Source organism: Sceloporus occidentalis, unplaced genomic scaffold, assembly GCF_023333645.1.
Source record: "Sceloporus occidentalis isolate IW3139 unplaced genomic scaffold, rSceOcc1.0.p SCAF_4, whole genome shotgun sequence".
NCBI lineage: Eukaryota > Metazoa > Chordata > Lepidosauria > Squamata > Phrynosomatidae > Sceloporus > Sceloporus occidentalis.
The window spans coordinates 1139615-1158723 of record NW_028316984.1 but is presented as its reverse complement, the minus strand read 5'-3'; the positions used below and the strand labels follow the sequence as shown (position 1 = coordinate 1158723).

At 41.2% G+C, this 19109-nt stretch overlaps 1 protein-coding gene across 2 annotated transcripts; it reads right to left on the bottom strand.

Annotated features, from left to right (window-relative positions):
• Nucleotides 1–5746: 5746 nt before the first annotated feature.
• Nucleotides 5747–18987, bottom strand: LOC149313399 (protein ABHD13). 2 transcript variants are annotated; one of them, XM_089519042.1, is made up of 3 exons: nucleotides 18842–18987; nucleotides 12958–13063; nucleotides 5747–7684 (listed from the first exon to the last, which is right to left on the bottom strand). In XM_089519042.1, the coding sequence occupies exon 3, from the start codon at nucleotides 7645–7647 to the stop codon at nucleotides 6634–6636; it is 1014 nt and encodes a 337-aa protein (XP_089375168.1). In that variant the 5' UTR covers nucleotides 7648–7684; nucleotides 12958–13063; nucleotides 18842–18987; the 3' UTR covers nucleotides 5747–6633. The 2 variants fall into 2 exon arrangements, with proteins under 2 accessions (XP_089375168.1, XP_089375169.1); XM_089519043.1 differs by having other exon boundaries at nucleotides 12958–13029.
• Nucleotides 18988–19109: the final 122 nt, after the last annotated feature.

The following is a 19109-nucleotide window of genomic DNA, read 5'->3' as shown; positions in this document are numbered from 1 at the left end:
AATATGGCAGCAAGGCTGGTCACTGGTCACTCCAGGGCCAGCTATATAACACCTGTTGTGAAAGATCTCCATTGGCTGCCTATTTGCTTCCGGGCCGAATACAAGGTGTTGGTTATCACCTATAAAGCCCTATATGGCTTGGGCCCAGGGTACTTGGAGGACCGCCTCTCCCCATATAGTCCGCCCCGCACTCTTAGATCAGGAGAAAGACATCTGTTGACGGTTCCAGATGTCCGCTATGCTGTTACGAGGAGGGCTTATTCTGTCTCAGCCCCTAGACTCTGGAACGCACTCCCTAATGAGCTCCGCATGTCCACTTCCCTTGACGTTTTCAAGAAAAACTTGAAGACTTACCTTTTTCGTCAGGCATTCCCCCCATGAACGTTGGTGTTATTTTTCTCCCCCTGAATGTGACGTTTTTCCATTCTGTCAGCCTTGTAATTGTATTGTTGTTTTTATCTTGTTATCTGATTGTATATTGTGTTTTTAAATTGTGTTTACTATGCTGTAAACTGCTATGATCCATGGAATAGCGGTATATAAATAAAATTTATTATTATTATTATTAATGCAGGTCCATTGTGATGTTACTGTGACAGATGAAAAGGAACTGAGGAAATTAGGGGGCTGGGTGTGTTTAGCCTGGAGAAGAGATGGCGGTTAAGAGGTGATATGAGAGAATGTCTGATCAAGGCCCTTTCCCCCTTTGAGCTCTCTTGGATGCAATTGAATCAAATTGCATCCTTTTTAGCTCAGCTTGTTAGGAGGAAAGAACTCCCTTCGCTCACTTACTCTGTTTGAATGCAAGTGTATAAATGAAGATACTTGCATTAAAAGCAGAGTGGCAAAAATATATAAGTGGACGCAACACGAGACTTGGTTGTGGGCTGATTCATAAAGTGGGGTGGGAGATGGATCTAAACATTAAAATAACAGATTCAGAGTGGCTTAAAATCTGGAGCACTCCCCCATATAAAGCTAATTCTATAGCTCTGAAAGATATCACTCTTAAAGTTGTGCACAGATGGTACCTCACACCACTACAACTTGCACACATTACTATGAACCCCTCCTCGTGCTGTTGGAGAGGGTGTAGTGATGGAGGTACCTTCCTGCACATTTGGTATGATTTTCCAAGTGTATTTGCATTTTGGCCTTCAGTAGTTAATTTAGTTTCAGAAATCACTGATCAAAAAATTGTCCCTTCTACAGAACTTTTATTGCTTTCAGTGTTTATTAATGAAAACAAGACATTACACAATAAATATATTATTGCACTTTTGTTGGCATTGGCCAGGATTGAAATTGCCAGGGCTTGGAAAACTGGAAAGGTCAATATGACTGATTGGTGGTCTCGATTTAGGAATTTTTGGTTTATGGAAAAGCTCACTGATCAATCTAGAAGGTTTCGGGGTGGGATCTTCCTCTGCCTTTTGAAGAATGATGGTCCCCACTTATATCTTATGTCAACAACATTGGAGCAGAAGTGGGTCTTCCTTTGTAATATGATTCCCTTTTGATGACTGAATTGGTGCAAAGAAGGTATCTCTGTGTTCTGAATCTATCCCTGTTTTTATATAATGTTGCCCTTTTACATATCCATGTGACCTTGAATCTTTGAAGTTGGTTTTTAAGGATCACCTTTTAAGGAAGTGATATGATAACCCTGTTTAAGTAATTGAAGGGGTGTCATAAGGAGGATGGACCAAGCTTGTTTTTCTGCTGCTCCAGAGAACAGGACACTAAGCAATGGATGGAAGCTACAAGTCTAACTATCTGCAATGCAGGAACAAACAATGGCCATCCAGCCTCTGGTTAAAGACCTCCAAGGGAGTGCATTACACTGTCGAACAGCTCTTACTGTCAGGAGGTTCCTCCTAATGTTTAGGTGGAATCTCTTTTCCTGTAGTTTGAATCCATTGCTCCTTGGAAAACAAGCCTGTTTCCTCTTCTATATGACATCCCTTCAAATATTTAAACATGACTATCTTAATCTTCTTTTCATCAGGCTAAACATTCCCAGCTCCCACGTCACTCTTCATAGGACATGGTTTCCAGACCTTTCACCATTTTGGTCACCATTCTCTGCACATTGTAAAAGGTAAGTTTCCCCTTTGACAAGATTGTCAAGTCATGTCCAACTGTACATTAACCATTGTAGATGTATCAATTTATTACATATCCCAATACATAAAAATAGATGTTAGGCAAAAAAGAAAAGCTATTACAAAAATGTATGCTTCCAAACAAGTTTCTTCATCAGGCAAAAATATTACGATTCATACAGAAGAAAAGTGACAGTGTCAGTCAGGTCTGTACCTTGTTAAGAGATGAAAATTGAAGCTTTTATCTTTGTTGCCTGCTTGTCCAAAAAGGGGTATGCCTCTGCACGCATCAAGTCTCCCTCAAGATCACTGTTAAGCATAAGCCAATTATCTCAAACAAGATGAAGGCCTGACTCTCCATCACTTTTTGTCTCCTGTATGATGCTTAAAATCTTTGCCTAATGAAGAAATCAATGCACTTCAAAATTTAGTGAAATGTAGTTTGCACCTCTTGGTTGGCCTAATAAAGATATCACTACAACGTATATTTTAGCATGAATATAGTAGAAAAAAAACAGGGCCTCTTGAACATCAATCACTAAACTTTAGCATCAGTGAAATTTATTTTCATGTAACTTGATTTTATGATGGCAAGCTGGACCTCAGTGGACAAAGACTTGACAACAGACCTTCCAATAACCCATAAAGTCACTGAGATTAAGAGTTGAGGTGATTGGAGTATTACCATATAGAAAAATAAGAACATTTGCCATTACAGCTAGGTTCAACAAACTGGTGCTATTTCAGTTTACATGAGCAAATCCTGGAGAGGATGACTTTAAATCTTTCCAGCAGAATTCTCAATGCAAAATTAAATATGAATTGCACATAGGTATTAAACACTAGTCATGTATACACACTGACTTGGAAGAAAGAGCAATTCTTGTCCTTTCACAAACGAAGTAGACCAGAAACTGGAAAATATTGTGAATTTCTTAACCAAGTTTTGAAATTCCACGTTGAGGTGCTTTACCTGTCCCAAAAGCTATTTTACACACACACACAAACTCATTTTCTTCTAAAATATGAGAAGCTCCAAATATATATAATTCAATGTACACAGCATGAAAAATTATGAGGGAAAGAATGTACATTTACAACAAACTGAAAATTATCAATACTGCATATATCCATCACATTGTAATCCACAACTTTTTTATTTAGGGAACCATTGCTATATGGCTGCTTTACCCTCATGCTTTGGGAGATTGCATTAGCTTACCGTATATACTCATGTATAAGTTGACCTCATGTATAAATCGAGGGCAGTGTTTGGATCCAAAATCATGGATTTTGATATGACCCGTGGATAAGTCGAGGGGCAAACACTGGAGGATGTTACAAAAGATCTAAAGGGGGAGGGGGACAAAGCACCACTTCCCTCCCTATATTTCACTCTCTGGACCTCTCCCAAGCATCATTCTCAGCATGGAAAAGGGGAAACAAACCTCAATGCGCACGCGCACACACACTCTTCCCCTTACCAAAAGCATCTCCAAGGCACATGGCTTGCGAAAAGGAGGACAGACCCCACTGTCTCTCTGCTTGTCACCCCCAGGACACCAAGGTTCAGGGCTTTCAGAAATAGAGGACAGGGCTTTCTCTCTCTCTGCTTTTCACCCCCAAGACTCATGGCTTTCAGAAATAGAGGACAGGGCTTTCTCTCTCTCTCCTTCTTACCCCCAAGACTCATGGCTTGAAGAAATAGAGGACAGGGCTTTCTCTCTCTCTCTGCTTTTCACCCCCAAGACTCATGGTTTTCAGAAATAGAGGTCAGGGCTTTCTCTCTCTCTCCTCCTTACTTCCAAGACTTCCAGGCAAAACGGGGAACAAGCCTGGGCATACCTTCTTTGTGTTCCTTCTCTCAAGCAGCAGCTAGGTAAGTTTGGCTCCGCAGGAAGGCTGAGAGCCTGGGAAACAGACACACACACACACACAGAGGGGGAGAGAAGAGGAGAGCCGGCGCCGGGGCTTCAAACAGGGAGCCGTTACAAGGCTACAGAGGAAGGTGGGCACTTCTTTTTTCACAAAATATATTAGCATTAACTCATTGACCCTTCCATAAGTCTACCCAGGATTTTGGAGTTCATTTTGGGGAATAAATTTTTCGACTTATAGTCGAGTATATACAGTAGTCAAACCATCATAGAATTGGAAGAGACCACAAGAGCCATCCAGTCCAGCACCTTGTGCCATGCAAGAACTCAAAGCACCCCTGACAGGTGGCCATCCAGCCTCTGTTTGAAGACCTCCAAAGAAGGAGACTCCACCACTCTCCAAGGGAGTGTGTTTCATGGTAGAAGAGCCCCTTTCTATCAGGAAATTCCTCCTAATGTTTAGGTAGAATCTCTTTTCCTTTAGCTTTCATCCAGTCAATAGTCAATGTCCATTCCATAGGACAACTCTCAAATTAAGGACCAGGAAATTTTAGTCTGCTAGATGTCTTGCTCTACAGCATGCCCAATGGAAGACGTGTGTAGAAATGTTGAAGGCCAAAGGTTCCTCCACCCATGCCTCAAATGTTGCACAACAACATTTAGACTTTTTAAAATAAACACAGAAGGTAGAGGGATGTTTCCAAAATGAAAGGAACTAGAACAAAAGGATGAAAGAAGGTGAAGTGCAAATATTTCAGTTACTGAAACATGTCAAATGCTTCCATTATAATCTTTGCAAAATAGTGTAGAATTCACATAGTGTAGTGAACGGTGAGAGAATGGTGCAAGAAGTTGTGAGAAGACTGTGAGACTATGTCACACACAAAAAGGAATAAAGAGAAAATCAGAAATACAACTTCATAATGAATTATTGAAACACCAATATTAGTTCTAATAAAGATTGTCTGTTTTCCTGCATAAGCTATACCATTTCCCCCTCTCAAAACAAGATATTGACAATACCATCAAAAGAAACAAATGTAAACTAAGGTGTGTTACAGACCGCCCTAAAGCGGGTGGTCTGCCACTGCCGCCATTAGCTACGCTGAGAAGCCCCAGCGGCCAGACTGCAAGGCTTCCTGGCGGAGCTAAAAAGGAGCGCTGAAATGGCGCTCCTTTTTGGTCCCCGGAAGTGGTGCCGTGAGGCATGAGGTGTGCACTTGTGGCATCATTTCTGTCGTGCCACGTCCAGACGCTGTGTGTCCGAGACGTCAAAATGGCGGCCCCCGTGTGGACGGGGGCCGCCATTTAGTACGCGCTCTGCGCATACTAGGCTAAGGGGCCATGAGGAAGGTAAGACCCTTCCTAACCCTTGCACGCCCCTTTTTAACCCTAGGCAGAGCGGAACGTGTACTAAATGGCCGTTTATAACGTGCCTAAATGTTTCTAGAACTAGATCCAAAAATTAGTAGCATCTTCTGTAAAATTCTGATGCAATCTAAAACAGCTAAGGAACTTTCTTTATTGAAAAAGAAATAACCATTCACAGTTCATGCTTTCAAGAAAAAAACCGAGTCAAGATATGAACAAATGATCTGATTTCACTGAAGAATGCTTCTATCAAACTCCTATACTTCCTCAGGAATGCAATATTGGCTTTAATGGACAAGAATACTTGTGGTTCATATTCAGGTTTTATCTGGCACTGCAATTTGAATGACTGTATCAAGCAAAAAAAAAATAATTTAAATTTTTTTTAAAAAAACCTACCTTTACACAAAGTCCAAGGTTGGGGAAAAGGTTTATTCGCAGTTATTAGTTTTTGCTTCAGAAAACATTTTAAAGTTTTCTAAAATAACAAGAAGACTGCAAGGGGAAAGCAAATGTAAATACAATATGCTGGATTTTTTTTTGCCCCTCTTTGTCCAATTGCTCCCAATTGTCATTTTAGTAATGATCAGTGTTTTAGTAAGCTGTATTTGCCACCTCAGGGCACTTAAGGGACTAGCCATAAGTGCCATCAAGAATTTAAAAGAAATGAATCCTTCAGTATAAGGGGAATAAACATAGCAGTTTACGCACTAACCCGTCTGCTTGCCTTTGACAGTGTATGGCAATATCAAAACTACATAACATCAACTTTAAATGGATAATTTTTCAATTTCTCTTGAATCAGAATGTGACTGTTAGGAGTCATGTATGCAGCCATGCCATACTGAACTGCATATTTCCTTTACTGCTGTTTATAACTTTAAGCATACATAATTAGTCATGCATAACAACATAATTGAGGGATTATCTTGTACACCAAAACTCCAAAGTATGTTTTGTTAAGCATGTACACCTATGATGTCAAAACATACATGATTCTTAACAATTTTGTTTTCCCCTTAAAATCAGCATAGCTTAAACTAAAGCAACAATTTAATGTGTCTTTATGAAAAAGGGGTTTAAAACTAGCATTATCAAAGTAAGTGAAAGTATCCCTTCATTTACAGTACTGAGTATAAAAGCTATCTGGATCATAAATTAGTCAACCTCTCCGTGTTTAATTTCATTCTTTAGATAAGTACAGAGTACACATTTTTAAAAAATGGTAATTCTTTATCACTTTCCACAAGTCCAGGTACAATCAGACAGACTGGAATTAGTTAAATTATTGTTACATTAGATGACATTTTTTCTGTTTCTTCAGGTGAGTGATTCTTTAACACTTCTTTAATGAACTGTTCAAGTGCGCTGAAGTAGCCTTGGCACTGCCAAGTGTCATTATGAGTTCCGTCTGGAAATATTGCTATTCTTTTAGTCCGAGCAGGGGAAAGTTCATAAAGCTGCTTCATCATAACCGGAGGAATCAACTGGTCAGCAAGCCCAGAGATGAAAAGTGAAGGCATTCTGCACTGAGATATTTTTCGATAGGAGAAAAACTTGTTTTTATAGCACCACAAAGGAAGATACCTCATTGGGAAGAAAGAAAACAGAGTGGTGGCCATATGTGGGATGCTAAGGAATGTGTTCTCCACCATGATGGCAGAAATCCTATGGGAATTCTCAGATGCTAGATGAATAGCAACTGCTCCTCCCAAAGAACGGCCAAAGAGGAAAAATTTTGTCTTATCAAGATCAGATCTAGTCATCACATAGTCTAGAACAGCCTCAGAATCTAAATAGATGCCATCCTCGCTTGCTTCGCCTTCACTTTTCCCATAGCCTCTATAGTCAACCAGCAATAAGTTTACTTTCAAGTTCACTAGCATCAACAAAGCATTTGGTAGTCTGTGACCAATGTTTCCTGCATTCCCATGAAAGTAAATGATAGTAGGTGAATATGAGGAATTGTCCCCTGTGAATCTGAGCAGAATTAGATTGAGCAATACGCCATCTTTGGTTCTGATGAAGATATTTTCATGCGGAATGCCAGTAGGCATAGGAACATAAAGCCGTGATGAAGAGGGTTGCTCTGGGAAATAAAGCAACACATCCTGGAATTTATACAGTATACCTGCGATAGACACAAATATCAACAGAGGCAAAATGATGCCACCATACAAATGAAAGGTTACTATCAAAGGTAAGAGAGAAATGCGGCAGAGGCCCCAGGACCATGACATCAAGGCAAGCAGACATTTTTCAATGGAAGTCCAAAGCATCCATGATTTTTCCATTATAATAGCCAATGAATTTCCTTAGTCCATATGAATCCTGAAAGAACAAAATACATTTTGACTTTTAAAAATGTACACTTTTTACAGCATTGTAACATATCACAACAATGGGATTGTTTCTGGTGAAAAAGGAGTGGCATATAACGTTGTAAAATAAATAAAACAGAATAACTGCTCATTTATTCTAGGAACATTCCATATATATTTCATTATCTCACATTAACATAATCAAAATTTCAAATGTAAGGCTAAAGTGTGTGTGAAGTACAGAGTTCTCAGCTCTACTGTTCGGGATGAATTATTTTAAATCAATGCATTTAAAATAGTATTTAAATCTTTCCCCAAATTTAATCAAGATTTCCACCTTCAAATCCAGGTATTCCTAGCAAAGGAGTCATACTACCTATTGATTGTTTGTTAATGTTTTTAGGCTTTCATATTTTTATGTATGTTTTTATGTTTTTATTTTAACTGTGGTTTTAATGCTGTAATTGTAATTTTAACCTTGTTGTGATCCCGCTTTGATCCAATGGGAGCGCTGGGAGATAGAAATAAAAATTATTATTATTATTATTATTATTATTATTATTATTATTATTATTATATTTACAAGGATAGTCTCATTCATTAGGCCACAACAGATGATCCTTCTGAAATAGATGATGAATAGTGTTTTGTGGCTCCATAAAGACTTTTATTGAGAATAAGCTTTCAATTTATTTCAGCCTACTTCACCAGACACAGCCCACATTCTACAAAAGCTTATGTCAAATAAAACTTGTTCGTCTTAAGATGCTATAAGACTTTTTGTCATTTCTCCGGCAACAAACACAACTACTCTCCCACAAATTTTTGAAATAAACAGGTGTCCTGGATTTCATGGTGGATTGCTGCCTGATTAGATATTTAGAAAATTAAAATATTAAATATTTAAATTTGTTGCATCATAATACTTAACCTCAGAAATCATTCCCCCCCCTACAATTACTTCTACATCAAAGGAGAACCTTTAATGCATTATTTGACATATGGGTTGACTCAGTTTTAAGATACTGTAAATGTAGAATTTAACACCTTTGTTTATTACATTAATGACAGATTTAATTTAAAAGCAGGTTATTTTATTTCAAAGAGGCATTTGCTATAAATGAAATTACAATAGCCCCTCCGTTCTCGTGGTTTCGAATATTCCCTGAGAGGTGACCTCTACTAATTTCAATGACCACGCTCTCTCGCAGACAAGCACCACATTCAAGCCTATGGGGCATGAATATCAATGAGTTTCTTTTCGCGGAGGCGGAACAAATCGCCCGCTAAAACAGAGGGTCGACTCTACAAATCCCATAAAAGGAATTATGTATGTTGGACCCCAAGAAGCAAGAGTGCAAATGTACAATTGTGGAAAGGGTAATATTCCACAAACCATAAGCAAGCATAAGGTTTCATACAATGAAGTAACCACAAAGCAATCTCTAATGCCTGGGACACATGCTATATCCCAATGCACAGTCTTGTTCTGAAAGGAAAAAACTAGTGATCAGCCACTGAGGGCCTGCTCTTTTACTTTTTCACTGTATTTTTACAAATATCATGGCTTGCTTTGCAAAATGTGAGTGATTTGAAATACCGTATACACAGACAGAAACAGAATCCAAAGAAAACTATCAAACATAATTATTAATTGCTACTAAACTAGTGTATGTCATCACAAGTTCAATGAAGAAATCTTCTTATTTCAATTTTGCTAAAACCTATTATAAAACTCAAGGTCTATCAACAAAGAATTTGATAAAGATATGAAGAACTGCGCTCATGCACCAGGAAGTCCTGTTTCACCAAACCAATTGCTGCCTCTTCTTTCCCAGAAAGAATCATTTTGAGAATTGCCAGACCAACCCTGCAGCAGCACTGTATGTTCCCCAGAAGCATGTTGAAGGTTTGGGACCCTCAGGAACAATTTGAGATATGATCTAGGGGGCTTCAGTTGGAGAAGAGAATGTGAACATTACTTGAAGCAAACAAATGTGTCTCTTCGGCTCACACAGGAAACCTTCTGGATGCTGGCCAGTTCTCTTTTCTGTAGGACATTACAGAAAAATGCTCTAGGTAGCCAAGCACTCCAAACTAAAGATATACAGAAGAATGGCTGGGGAGAATTATTTCAGGGACCGAATAATTCAAGATTCTAGAAATGTAATATAAGATTTAAACATATTTATTCTTCAGCCCTCTGAATGCTTTTACCAATAAAATTACAAAACTGCCTTTCAGTGATCCTAGTTAATACTTTCCCCATGTGAACAAAATGCCCTTGTGTGTGATATAAAAAATACAAGGTTTAATAAGAAATATGTCAATCAAGACTGAGAAGGCCAAATGATTACATGTCAGAATGATCATATTACTAGGAGTATATATTAAATTTAAAGCTTGTCCTACATTTTAAGGAAAACATTTCAATCTTGGAGAATGGGGGGGGCTGTACAAAGGCTGGAAACCACCAAACAGCATTGTCACAGGGAAGCCACAAGAGAAGACTGGGACTGCAAGCAAGATTCAGACTGACTGGTGTCTCAATCAGATTCAGCTGAGTGATCTGATTCTAGATTCAGGCCGAGAGCCTCAGGTCCCCAATCTTGCCTTGGAGTTCCCAATCTATCTATTCACTAATCTTGCAACCGAGTAGGCCAACAGTAGTATTAAAAAAATCTGTTCCCCCTCTGTCCTTAGAAAGAAAAAGTAGGAGAGGATGCAGCCCTTTTCTCTTTATTAAGCTGCAAAGGACCTCAATATTCACTGCCCCTCCTGCCAAAATTAGTGAAGGTGATGTCCTTTTCTATACTGGGTACTTGGTGGGATCTCTCTCTCTCTCTCTCTCTCTCTCTCTCTCTCTCTTTAAGTGCTTTGGGACACATTCCTTTCACCAAACTGAAATATCAGAAGAGGAAAAAGTAAGTCCATCTGTGGAAAAAAGAAAAAAAGTGCAACATAGCCTGTCCAACTTGTACAGAACTACTATTACTCTTATAACTTGAAATCTTTATCATTTCAAGAACTGTCTACTGCTGTAATGTCCTATAAGAGAAAGCTCATTGTAGGTTGCATACTAAAGGAAGGTCGATTGCCAAAAGCATTCTGCACCATGTTATACGTGGCTGCACTTTATGTGGATTCCAGCATACACTGGAAGCCATGCTGGGGAAAAAATGTTGACATGCCCTGGAAGAAGTAATGGGGCGTGCACCCGTGGCACACACCCCGAGCTGCACCATAGGCACGAGCCCCATTACTTCTAATGGGACTGGAGCATGAGCGTTTTTTCCCTTATGTGGTGTGTGTCCGTGTCCGGAACGTATCCCCCGCATAAGGGAAGGGCCGACTGTACTCCACAGTCTATATTGGACTCCAACAGATTTATGGGTATAGGAAAGAAACTGAAATGATTCCAATAGTAACATTAAAGCTGGGGTGGGAACTGTGCAGCTCTTGGGGGGGGGGGGTCATTGGTACCTTCGGTTCATTAGGGCTTTTTCTTTGGTAACCTCCCACCCCAAGATTATTCAACTGAATTGTTCTCAATGCAAAATTTAAATGCCCCTCAAATGCTGTCAGGAGTGATAGCGATGTTGCTCCTAGTTGCCCAAAAATGGTGGCCACTGCCATTTAGGTCTCTGAAAATAGCCCTCTGAACTACAGAGCATTCCCACTCCTGTACTAAAGTACAGTTTGATACTATGTGTCTAAGCTTAAAAGTAAGCCAAACTTTGGACTCTGGCATACAGGAAAGAAACTCCCCCCGCCCCTATCTTCCTACATTTTTAGGATACTCCTGGCAATGTTTGGCTTCCGTTTTACAGAATGCCAGGTTGGTGTTAGGTACAAATTTAGAGATGTGTTTTAAAATAAATTCCGGTTAAACAAGACAACTTTACTACCCATGCTTTGAAGTTAACTTGCTTAGAAGCTGACCACAAATCATTCTGAACCACTATATCCAACTCACAGAGTCCTAGCATGGGATTCTATGATGTGGAAAGGATGTACTGCTCAAGTCCATCTCCTGGCTCCAGAGAACAGGATGTCAGAGTATGTGAGGGTGCCCAAGCGTTCAGCACCTTGTGAACAAAGTACAGGGATGGGTATTTGGTGCTGACATCCCCACATTGGACCTCAGAAGGCTGCATACACACACACAGTGCCTGCCTCCTGATCTTTAAAAAAGTGATGGCTGAAAATTGCATAACTTTATGAAACTTAGCTAAGTTTCATAAGTGGTGCTAAGGAATCCTGTTAGTGAATTGTGAAAAAGCAAGAGTGTCCTGATGTACATCGGGCTTTACTGATATGCATCAGCACTCCCCAGTGTGTGTCCCAATGTGCAATGCTGGCTCTCCCACATAGTAGTGTAACAGTATCCCCTTGCTGAAGATGAACATTTGAAAACTGCTCAGTTCTATTTCGCACAGATATAAATCTACTTATGAAGACATAAGCTCCCAAGGGAATTCCTGCCTATATTTTATTTCAAGGGGGGGGGGGGGGGAGAAGGTTAGCCATGTTTTTATACTCCTCATCTGATTTAGGAAAGGCCTTTTTAAAAGCAGGAAATAAGCTGGAAGGGAGGCAAAACAAAGGCAAAACTACTCCCACATTGGGGCATGCTAAATACTAAAATTCATTTTTGCAACGTAACCAAAAAAAAAAATAAAAAAAAAAAATAGTGAGCCTCACTTTGGCTTAGAATTAATATGTGCAACATCCCAGTTTCTTGACTACAAAATTTCTTGAGTAAATAATTAGTCTCCCTAATTTACTGTATAATATTCCTAGTAATAGGGCGTTGCTTAGAAACACTAAACACAGTGCTGGAAAACTGCGTCAGGAGCCCTGCTACATTCTATGGGGTCAAAACTAAAATTGCATGAATGCAGTGTCAATCACCCACTGCTTCAATATATTCTGGGAGTGAAAATTGAGAAGACATATCTGAAATCTCATTCTATCTTAACCATTTCAGAAATAAATTTAGAATTGCTGATAGTAATACCAAGAATGAAAAATGCTTCAATTCACTCCAATAATGTTGTAATTACAGTATCATCAAGTATCAAAAAAGTATTTAATTCTGATTATCATATGAAGGAAACATACAAAACCTTTGAGATACCACATTGTTTTTCAGAATTGATTTTACTTATGAATACACTCATTAGCAATTTAATTTAAGCTATATTAATTTGCTGCTGCCTGGGCAAACTTCCTGGAATTATATATTAATATAAAAAGAACAGGCATTAGGTGTAGTCGTACCTAAGAATCGAGTTCTTGAAGGAAGAATCTCTTACAAAAGCCATCTCTTTTCCACTTTAGATCAGGAACTGTCTATAAGAAAGAATTCCCACTGGATTTAGTAGAGCTAGGACAAGGAAAAAAGAAAAGAAATTCAAACAATACATATTTAAAATACTGAAGCAATTTTTTGAAAAAGCCACTGTTATATTTCCCAAACCAGCATGTTAGGTGACATGAGAAGCACTTTTGTCAGCAATTTTGAAATTGAGCATTGAAAAACTATTACTGACAGGGACGTAGCCTGGATTTTGGGATGGAGGGATCCAGACTAAGTGCCACCATTTTGAGAGGCTAAGAGCCCCCCCAGACACAAAATGTAGGGAAAATGTAGGACATGATGCACGACAAAATGTAGGACATTCAAAAATGGAAAACACACCCAACTAAAAGCCAAAAACATTAATAAAAAACAATATAAATTCGTATTTCTCAGTCATGCTCAAAATGGAGAACATTTTGACATTCTTCCTGGATAGGAGGTTGGGTTACAGTTTTGTGTGTTAGACTAGGAGGAACTTCCTGAGAGTAAGGGCTGTTCAACAATGGAACACACTCCTTCCTTGGAGTGCAGCAGAGTCTCCTTCTTTGGAGGTCTTTAAGCAGAGGCTGGATGGCCATCTGTCAATGGGGATGTTTTGATTGAGAGTTCCTGCATGGCAGAATAAAGGGGTTGGACTGGGTGGCCCTTGCAGTCTCTTCCAACTCTACGATTCTATGACTCTGGAGACCAAGATTCAATGAAAATCTGATTCTCTCCAACAGAGAAGGCTAAATATCTTACATGGGGCACGTGTCAATGACGTGGCTCATGCACCATGTCCAAATGGTGCGGCACACAAGGAACATCACAGTGCTTGTCACACTCTCTCAGCCTTAAGGGAAGGTGAAGGCAAATCCCCTCTGAACAAATCTTCCAAGAAAACCATTAGGCAAGTCACACTCTCTCAGCCTCAGAGGATGACAAAGTCAAACCCTCTCTGAACAAACCTCCCAAGAAAACCTCTTGATGGCACACACTTGCACACACCCGAGTCACCAAAGGAGGACTTTCTGAACAAACCAAGAAAACCCACTAGGCAAGTAAGTCACATACTCTCAGCCTCAAGGAAAGGCTGGCAAAGGTACACTCTGAACAAACCAAGAAGACCCACTAGGCAAGTAAGTCACACACTCTCAGCCTCAAGGAAAGACTGGCAAAGGCACACTCTCTAAACAAACCAGGATGTTTTGAATTCCTCCTGAGCAGAAATGTAGGATGTGTCCGGGGATAAAGGATGACGTCTGGTCACCCTGGTAAAATGGAGGATGTTTTGACATTGCTCCTGGGCAGGGCTGAAATGTGTGCCATATCCTGGATAAAGGAGGACGTGTGTCATCCTACCAAAAATGGAAGACATTTTTACATTCATCCAGGCCAGAAGGTTGAAACATAGGACACGTCCTAGAAAAGGAGGACATCTGCTCATCTTACAAAAAATGAGGACTTTTGAAATTCCTTCTGGGCAGAAGTCTGAAATGTAGGATGTGTCCTATAGCCATGAGCCAGAAAAGAGCCAACCTTGATATCTGGACCCCAGAACATACTCTAACTCCCAGAATTCCATAGCAATGAGCTAGAAAAGAGTTAAATCGCTGCCAAACCTGGTTATTTCTTTAGTGTGGATGCAGCCTGATGCAGCCTCTCGTCCCTCCCTCCCTCCCCTCCAGGGCTTCCTCCTCAGGCACCTCCTCCTCAGGCCCAGCAAAAGGGGCGGCAGTTGCGCTCCTCCTGGCTTTGCTAGGGCTGGGAGGACAGAAAAGGGTGCTTGTTGGAGCGCGCGTGTCCACGCGCGCAGCCCCAAACAAACGCCAGGGCGCCACTTCTGCTCCTCCTGAAGCCTAAGGAGAGCAAGTGGCGCCCTGCTGGCGTTTGCTTGGGGCTGCATGCGTGCGCTCCAACAAACGCCCCTTTCTCTCCTCCTGCTAAAGGGGGGTCCGGACCCCAGAACCCCCCCTTGGCTACGTCCCTGTTACTGAGCATTGAAACCACAGCAACATGCCTTTTCAATTGGCTGTTTTTGGGCCATGCTAGATGCACTATAGGAGACTCATGATCAGGTGCCCTAATATATTTCTCTAACTAAACAACAGGCACAGCATCCATCTAAACTAGGGATACATGCAGTGATGGAGCAATAAATCAGCCACCACTGACTATTGTATTCCAAAGAATTCTGCCTCTGATCCAACAAGAGTTATTATTATTATTATTATTTGTATCCCGCTCTTTTCCCAGGACTTTTCCCAGGGTTGTCATTGTTATTCTTACCCCTCCCAAAATGTGTTTAGCCCCCCATTAACTCCAGCCATAATGCTGCCTTCAGGTGGAATGAAATGCAGCCCAACACATCTGGAGGAAAATATACTGGGGAAGGCTGAATCTGTCTATAGTAATATAAAAATGTCAGTAGCTTGTTGATACTTGAGACAACACATTTATCATCAAAATCAATACACACAAATCAGGTTATAGCCTTTTCCATTCACTACCAGGAAAATACCTATTTCTTTTATTACTTTTTCACAGGTTGCAATATTCAAAGAGCCAGAAGAATTCGCAAACACTACTTTTCACAAGCTAGTTTTACAAGCTATTACACTACGTTTTTAGGTTAAACAATAGAGAGAACAACAGTGAAGCTTCTAGAATTATCCTTTCCTGCTGTTACCATGTTCTGTAGACCAAGGCAACAGTGGGCAGACTTCAGGCTTCTGGAATCCATTTTGGGGTTTTATGAAAACATACTAAATATATACAAAACCATGTCTCAAGAGGTAACCCACTTCCCAAGTGGGATACATACTAATCTACACCTGAATTTTCAATAGTTCAGGGATTCTAATATCTCACTCGACAAAGGATCAAGCGGTGAAGAAAGACCTGGCCAAAAGTGACCAATTAGTCATCCTGTTTTAAATAAAAGGAATCCTGAGGCTGAGAAATGAGCAATTTACTCCGCTATTCTCATTAAATTCTCAAGCCCATAGAAATGTATTGCAAACTAATCTACCACTAGATTCTGATCTACATTCTACCTGCCTCCAGGTGAAGGTATTATGCATTTATCAATGACTTGGATGACAGAATTATGGGTATACTTATCAAATTTGTAAATGACACCAAATTAGGAGGAGTAGCTAATACCCCAGAGGACAGGATCAAAATTCAGAATGACCTTAATAGATTATAAAGCTGGGCCAAAGCTAACAAAATGAATTTAAACAGGGAGAAATGTAAGGTACTGCACTTAGGGCAGAAAAATGAAATGCACAGATATAGGATGGGGGACACCTGTCTGAATGAAACTACGTGTGAAAGGGATCTAGGAGTCCAAGTAGACCACAAATTGAACATGAGTCAACAGTGAGATGCGGCAGCTAACAAGGCAAATGCGATTTTAGGCTGCATCAATAGAAGTATAGTGTCTAGATCAAGGGAAGTAATAGTGCCACTCTATTCTGCTTTGGTCAGGCCCCACCTGCAATATTGTGTCCAGTTCTGGGCACCACAATTTAAAAAGGATATTGAGAAACCGGAGGATGTCCAATGGAAGGCAACCAAAATGGTGACAGTCTGGAAACCTTGCCCTATGAGGAACGACTAAGGGAGCTGGGGATGCTTAGCCTGGAGAAGAGAAGGTTAAGAGGTGATATGATAGCCCTATTTAAATATTTGAAGGGAGGTCATTGAGCAGGAATCTAGCTTGTTTTCTGCTGATCCAAAGAACAGGACCCGGAGCAATGGATGCAAACTACAGGAAAAGAGATTCCACCTCAACATTAGGAGGAACTTCCATACAGTAAGGGCTGTTCGACAGTGGAACACACTCCCTCGGAGGGTAGTGGAGTCTCCCTCCCTGTAGGTCTTTAAGCAGAGGCTGGATGGCCATCTGCCAGGGATGCTTTGATTAAGAGTTCCTGCATGGCAGAATGAGGTTGGACTGGATGGCCCTTGCGGTCTCTTTCAACTCTATGATTCCATTATTTTATTCTATTCTAAGCCTCCCTCAGATTAGCAGGACTTGTTTCCAAGTATAGTCGGCCCTGCAGATTTGCAGGTTTAACTTTTGCAGATTTGATTATTCACCGATTTGATTAATATGTTCTCTCTAGGAATCTCTAGGTCCTCCAGCACAACTCTGCCAGAAGCTTATCACGAAGTCACCCTGGAGGACTTAGAAATTCCTAGAGAGAACACTTCTCTAGGTATTTGTAGGTCCTTCAGTGCAATTCTATGGCCAACAATCAAAGCATCCCCAAATAGATGGCCATCCAGCCTCTGTTTAAAGATCTCTAGGGAAGGAGACTCCACCACTCTCTGAGGAAAGAGTGCATTCCACTGTCGAACAGCCCTTACTGTCAGGAAGTTCCTCCTAATGTTGAGGTGGAATCTCTTTTTCTGGAGCTTGCATCCATTGCTTCGGGTCCTAGTCTCTGGAGCAGCAGAAAACAAGCTTGCTCCCTCCTCAATATGACATCCCTTCAAATACTTAAATAGGGCTATCACATCACCTCTTAACCATTTCTTCTGTAATAGGCTGTACAATAAATGTATTTTCGGTTAGGATAATAGCGCATGAGATGCTTAGTGCTTTTACGTGGGTATTACCCTCTGCTTTATCTTACTGAAGGTCAAGGGAACATACCAGTGTACAGTAGGAGTGATACTAGCCTGAGTCAAGATTGCTCCAGTTGCTACCTCCTTTACAAATTCTTAACAAAAGGAGTAGATATCCCAGGTGAAATTGTCTTCTACTGCTAAACTACCTCTGTTTCTCCGATTCAAATCCCCCCTTTCCCCTAAACAGAAAAAGTTGAAAAAGGTTGAGCAGTGACTTTTGGCTGATAGTGCAAGTTTTCTCTGAGAAGCACCCATAGTTTAGCACTGAGGCATGTGCTTCAAGTAAGGTCCAAAATGCACTGCAGAATAAACAGCCCAGTTAGAGACCACTTTAACTACCCTGGCTCAACGCTAGGGAATCCTGGGAAGTGTAGTTCCATGAGATATTTAGGGCCTCATTCCCACTATGTTTTAAACTGGATTGCAAATCGGTTTGAACCAGTTCAAATGACGCCAGTTCCCACTTAAACCGAATCGCTGAAGCCATTCTGAGGGGGGGGGGAATAAATCGATTCCACACCAGTGTGAACCAGACACCGATCAGAATCAATTTAAATTTGCCCTTCGGCCGGTTGAGTTGGGTCCATTTCAAACCAATTCATGTGTGAATGTGAACCGTGAGTGGGTTGTTTTTTTGGGGGGGGATAATGCAATCGGGGCAAATGCAGTGGGAAGGAACCACACTCTGCTGCTGAATCAATCCATGGATTCAGGTCACACACCGACTTATCTGAATGTGGGAATGAGGCCTTAGCCTTCTCTGTCTGGTGCCACAATAAGCCACAATTCCCAGCATTCCCTAGCCTTCAACCAGGGCAGTTAAAGTGGTCTCAGATTGGATTATTGTTATTATTATTATTATTTCTGCAGTGTGTTTGGGACCTAAGTGAGAATGCCTCCCTCTCATTCCCCACACAGTCCCAGATGGAGAGATCACAGAACCATAGAGTTGGAAGAGGCCACAAGGAACCTCCAGTCCAATCCCATTCTTCCATGCAGGAACTCTCAATCAAAGCATCCCCAGTGACAGATGGCCATCCAGCCTCTGCTTAAAGACCTTCGAGGAGGGAGACCTCAAGGAAGAGCAGCCAAAGGAGGAGGGCTGGGGTGGAGCACGCCCTGCACTCAGTCAGATCAGGGCAGGGGACTATCACGGGGAGAACAGCCTCTCGGCTCGCCTACCTCCACCAGAGACACACAGAAGCACCGACTTCATTTCCTCGCTCCGTCCGCCCGTCCTTCCTTCTTCCCACTCAGGCCTGGCAGCACTACCGTCAAGTCCCACTTCCGGGAAGGTCATGGAGCGGCCCAGACAAAAGCTTCCGGGACAAAAAGGGCGGAGGCTAACTGCCTCGGCCGCGTGGCAGCCTATGAGAAGGCGGGTCGCGATGACGTCACCACGCGCAAGGCATGGAGGAGGGAGAGGGAGTGGGCGGGGCTTCGCGGACGT

Excerpts from the sequence above, each read along its gene's own strand:
- LOC149313399 (XM_089519042.1), bottom strand. The coding sequence starts at position 7,647 with ATGGAAAAATCATGGATGCTTTGGACTTCCATTGAAAAATGTCTGCTT.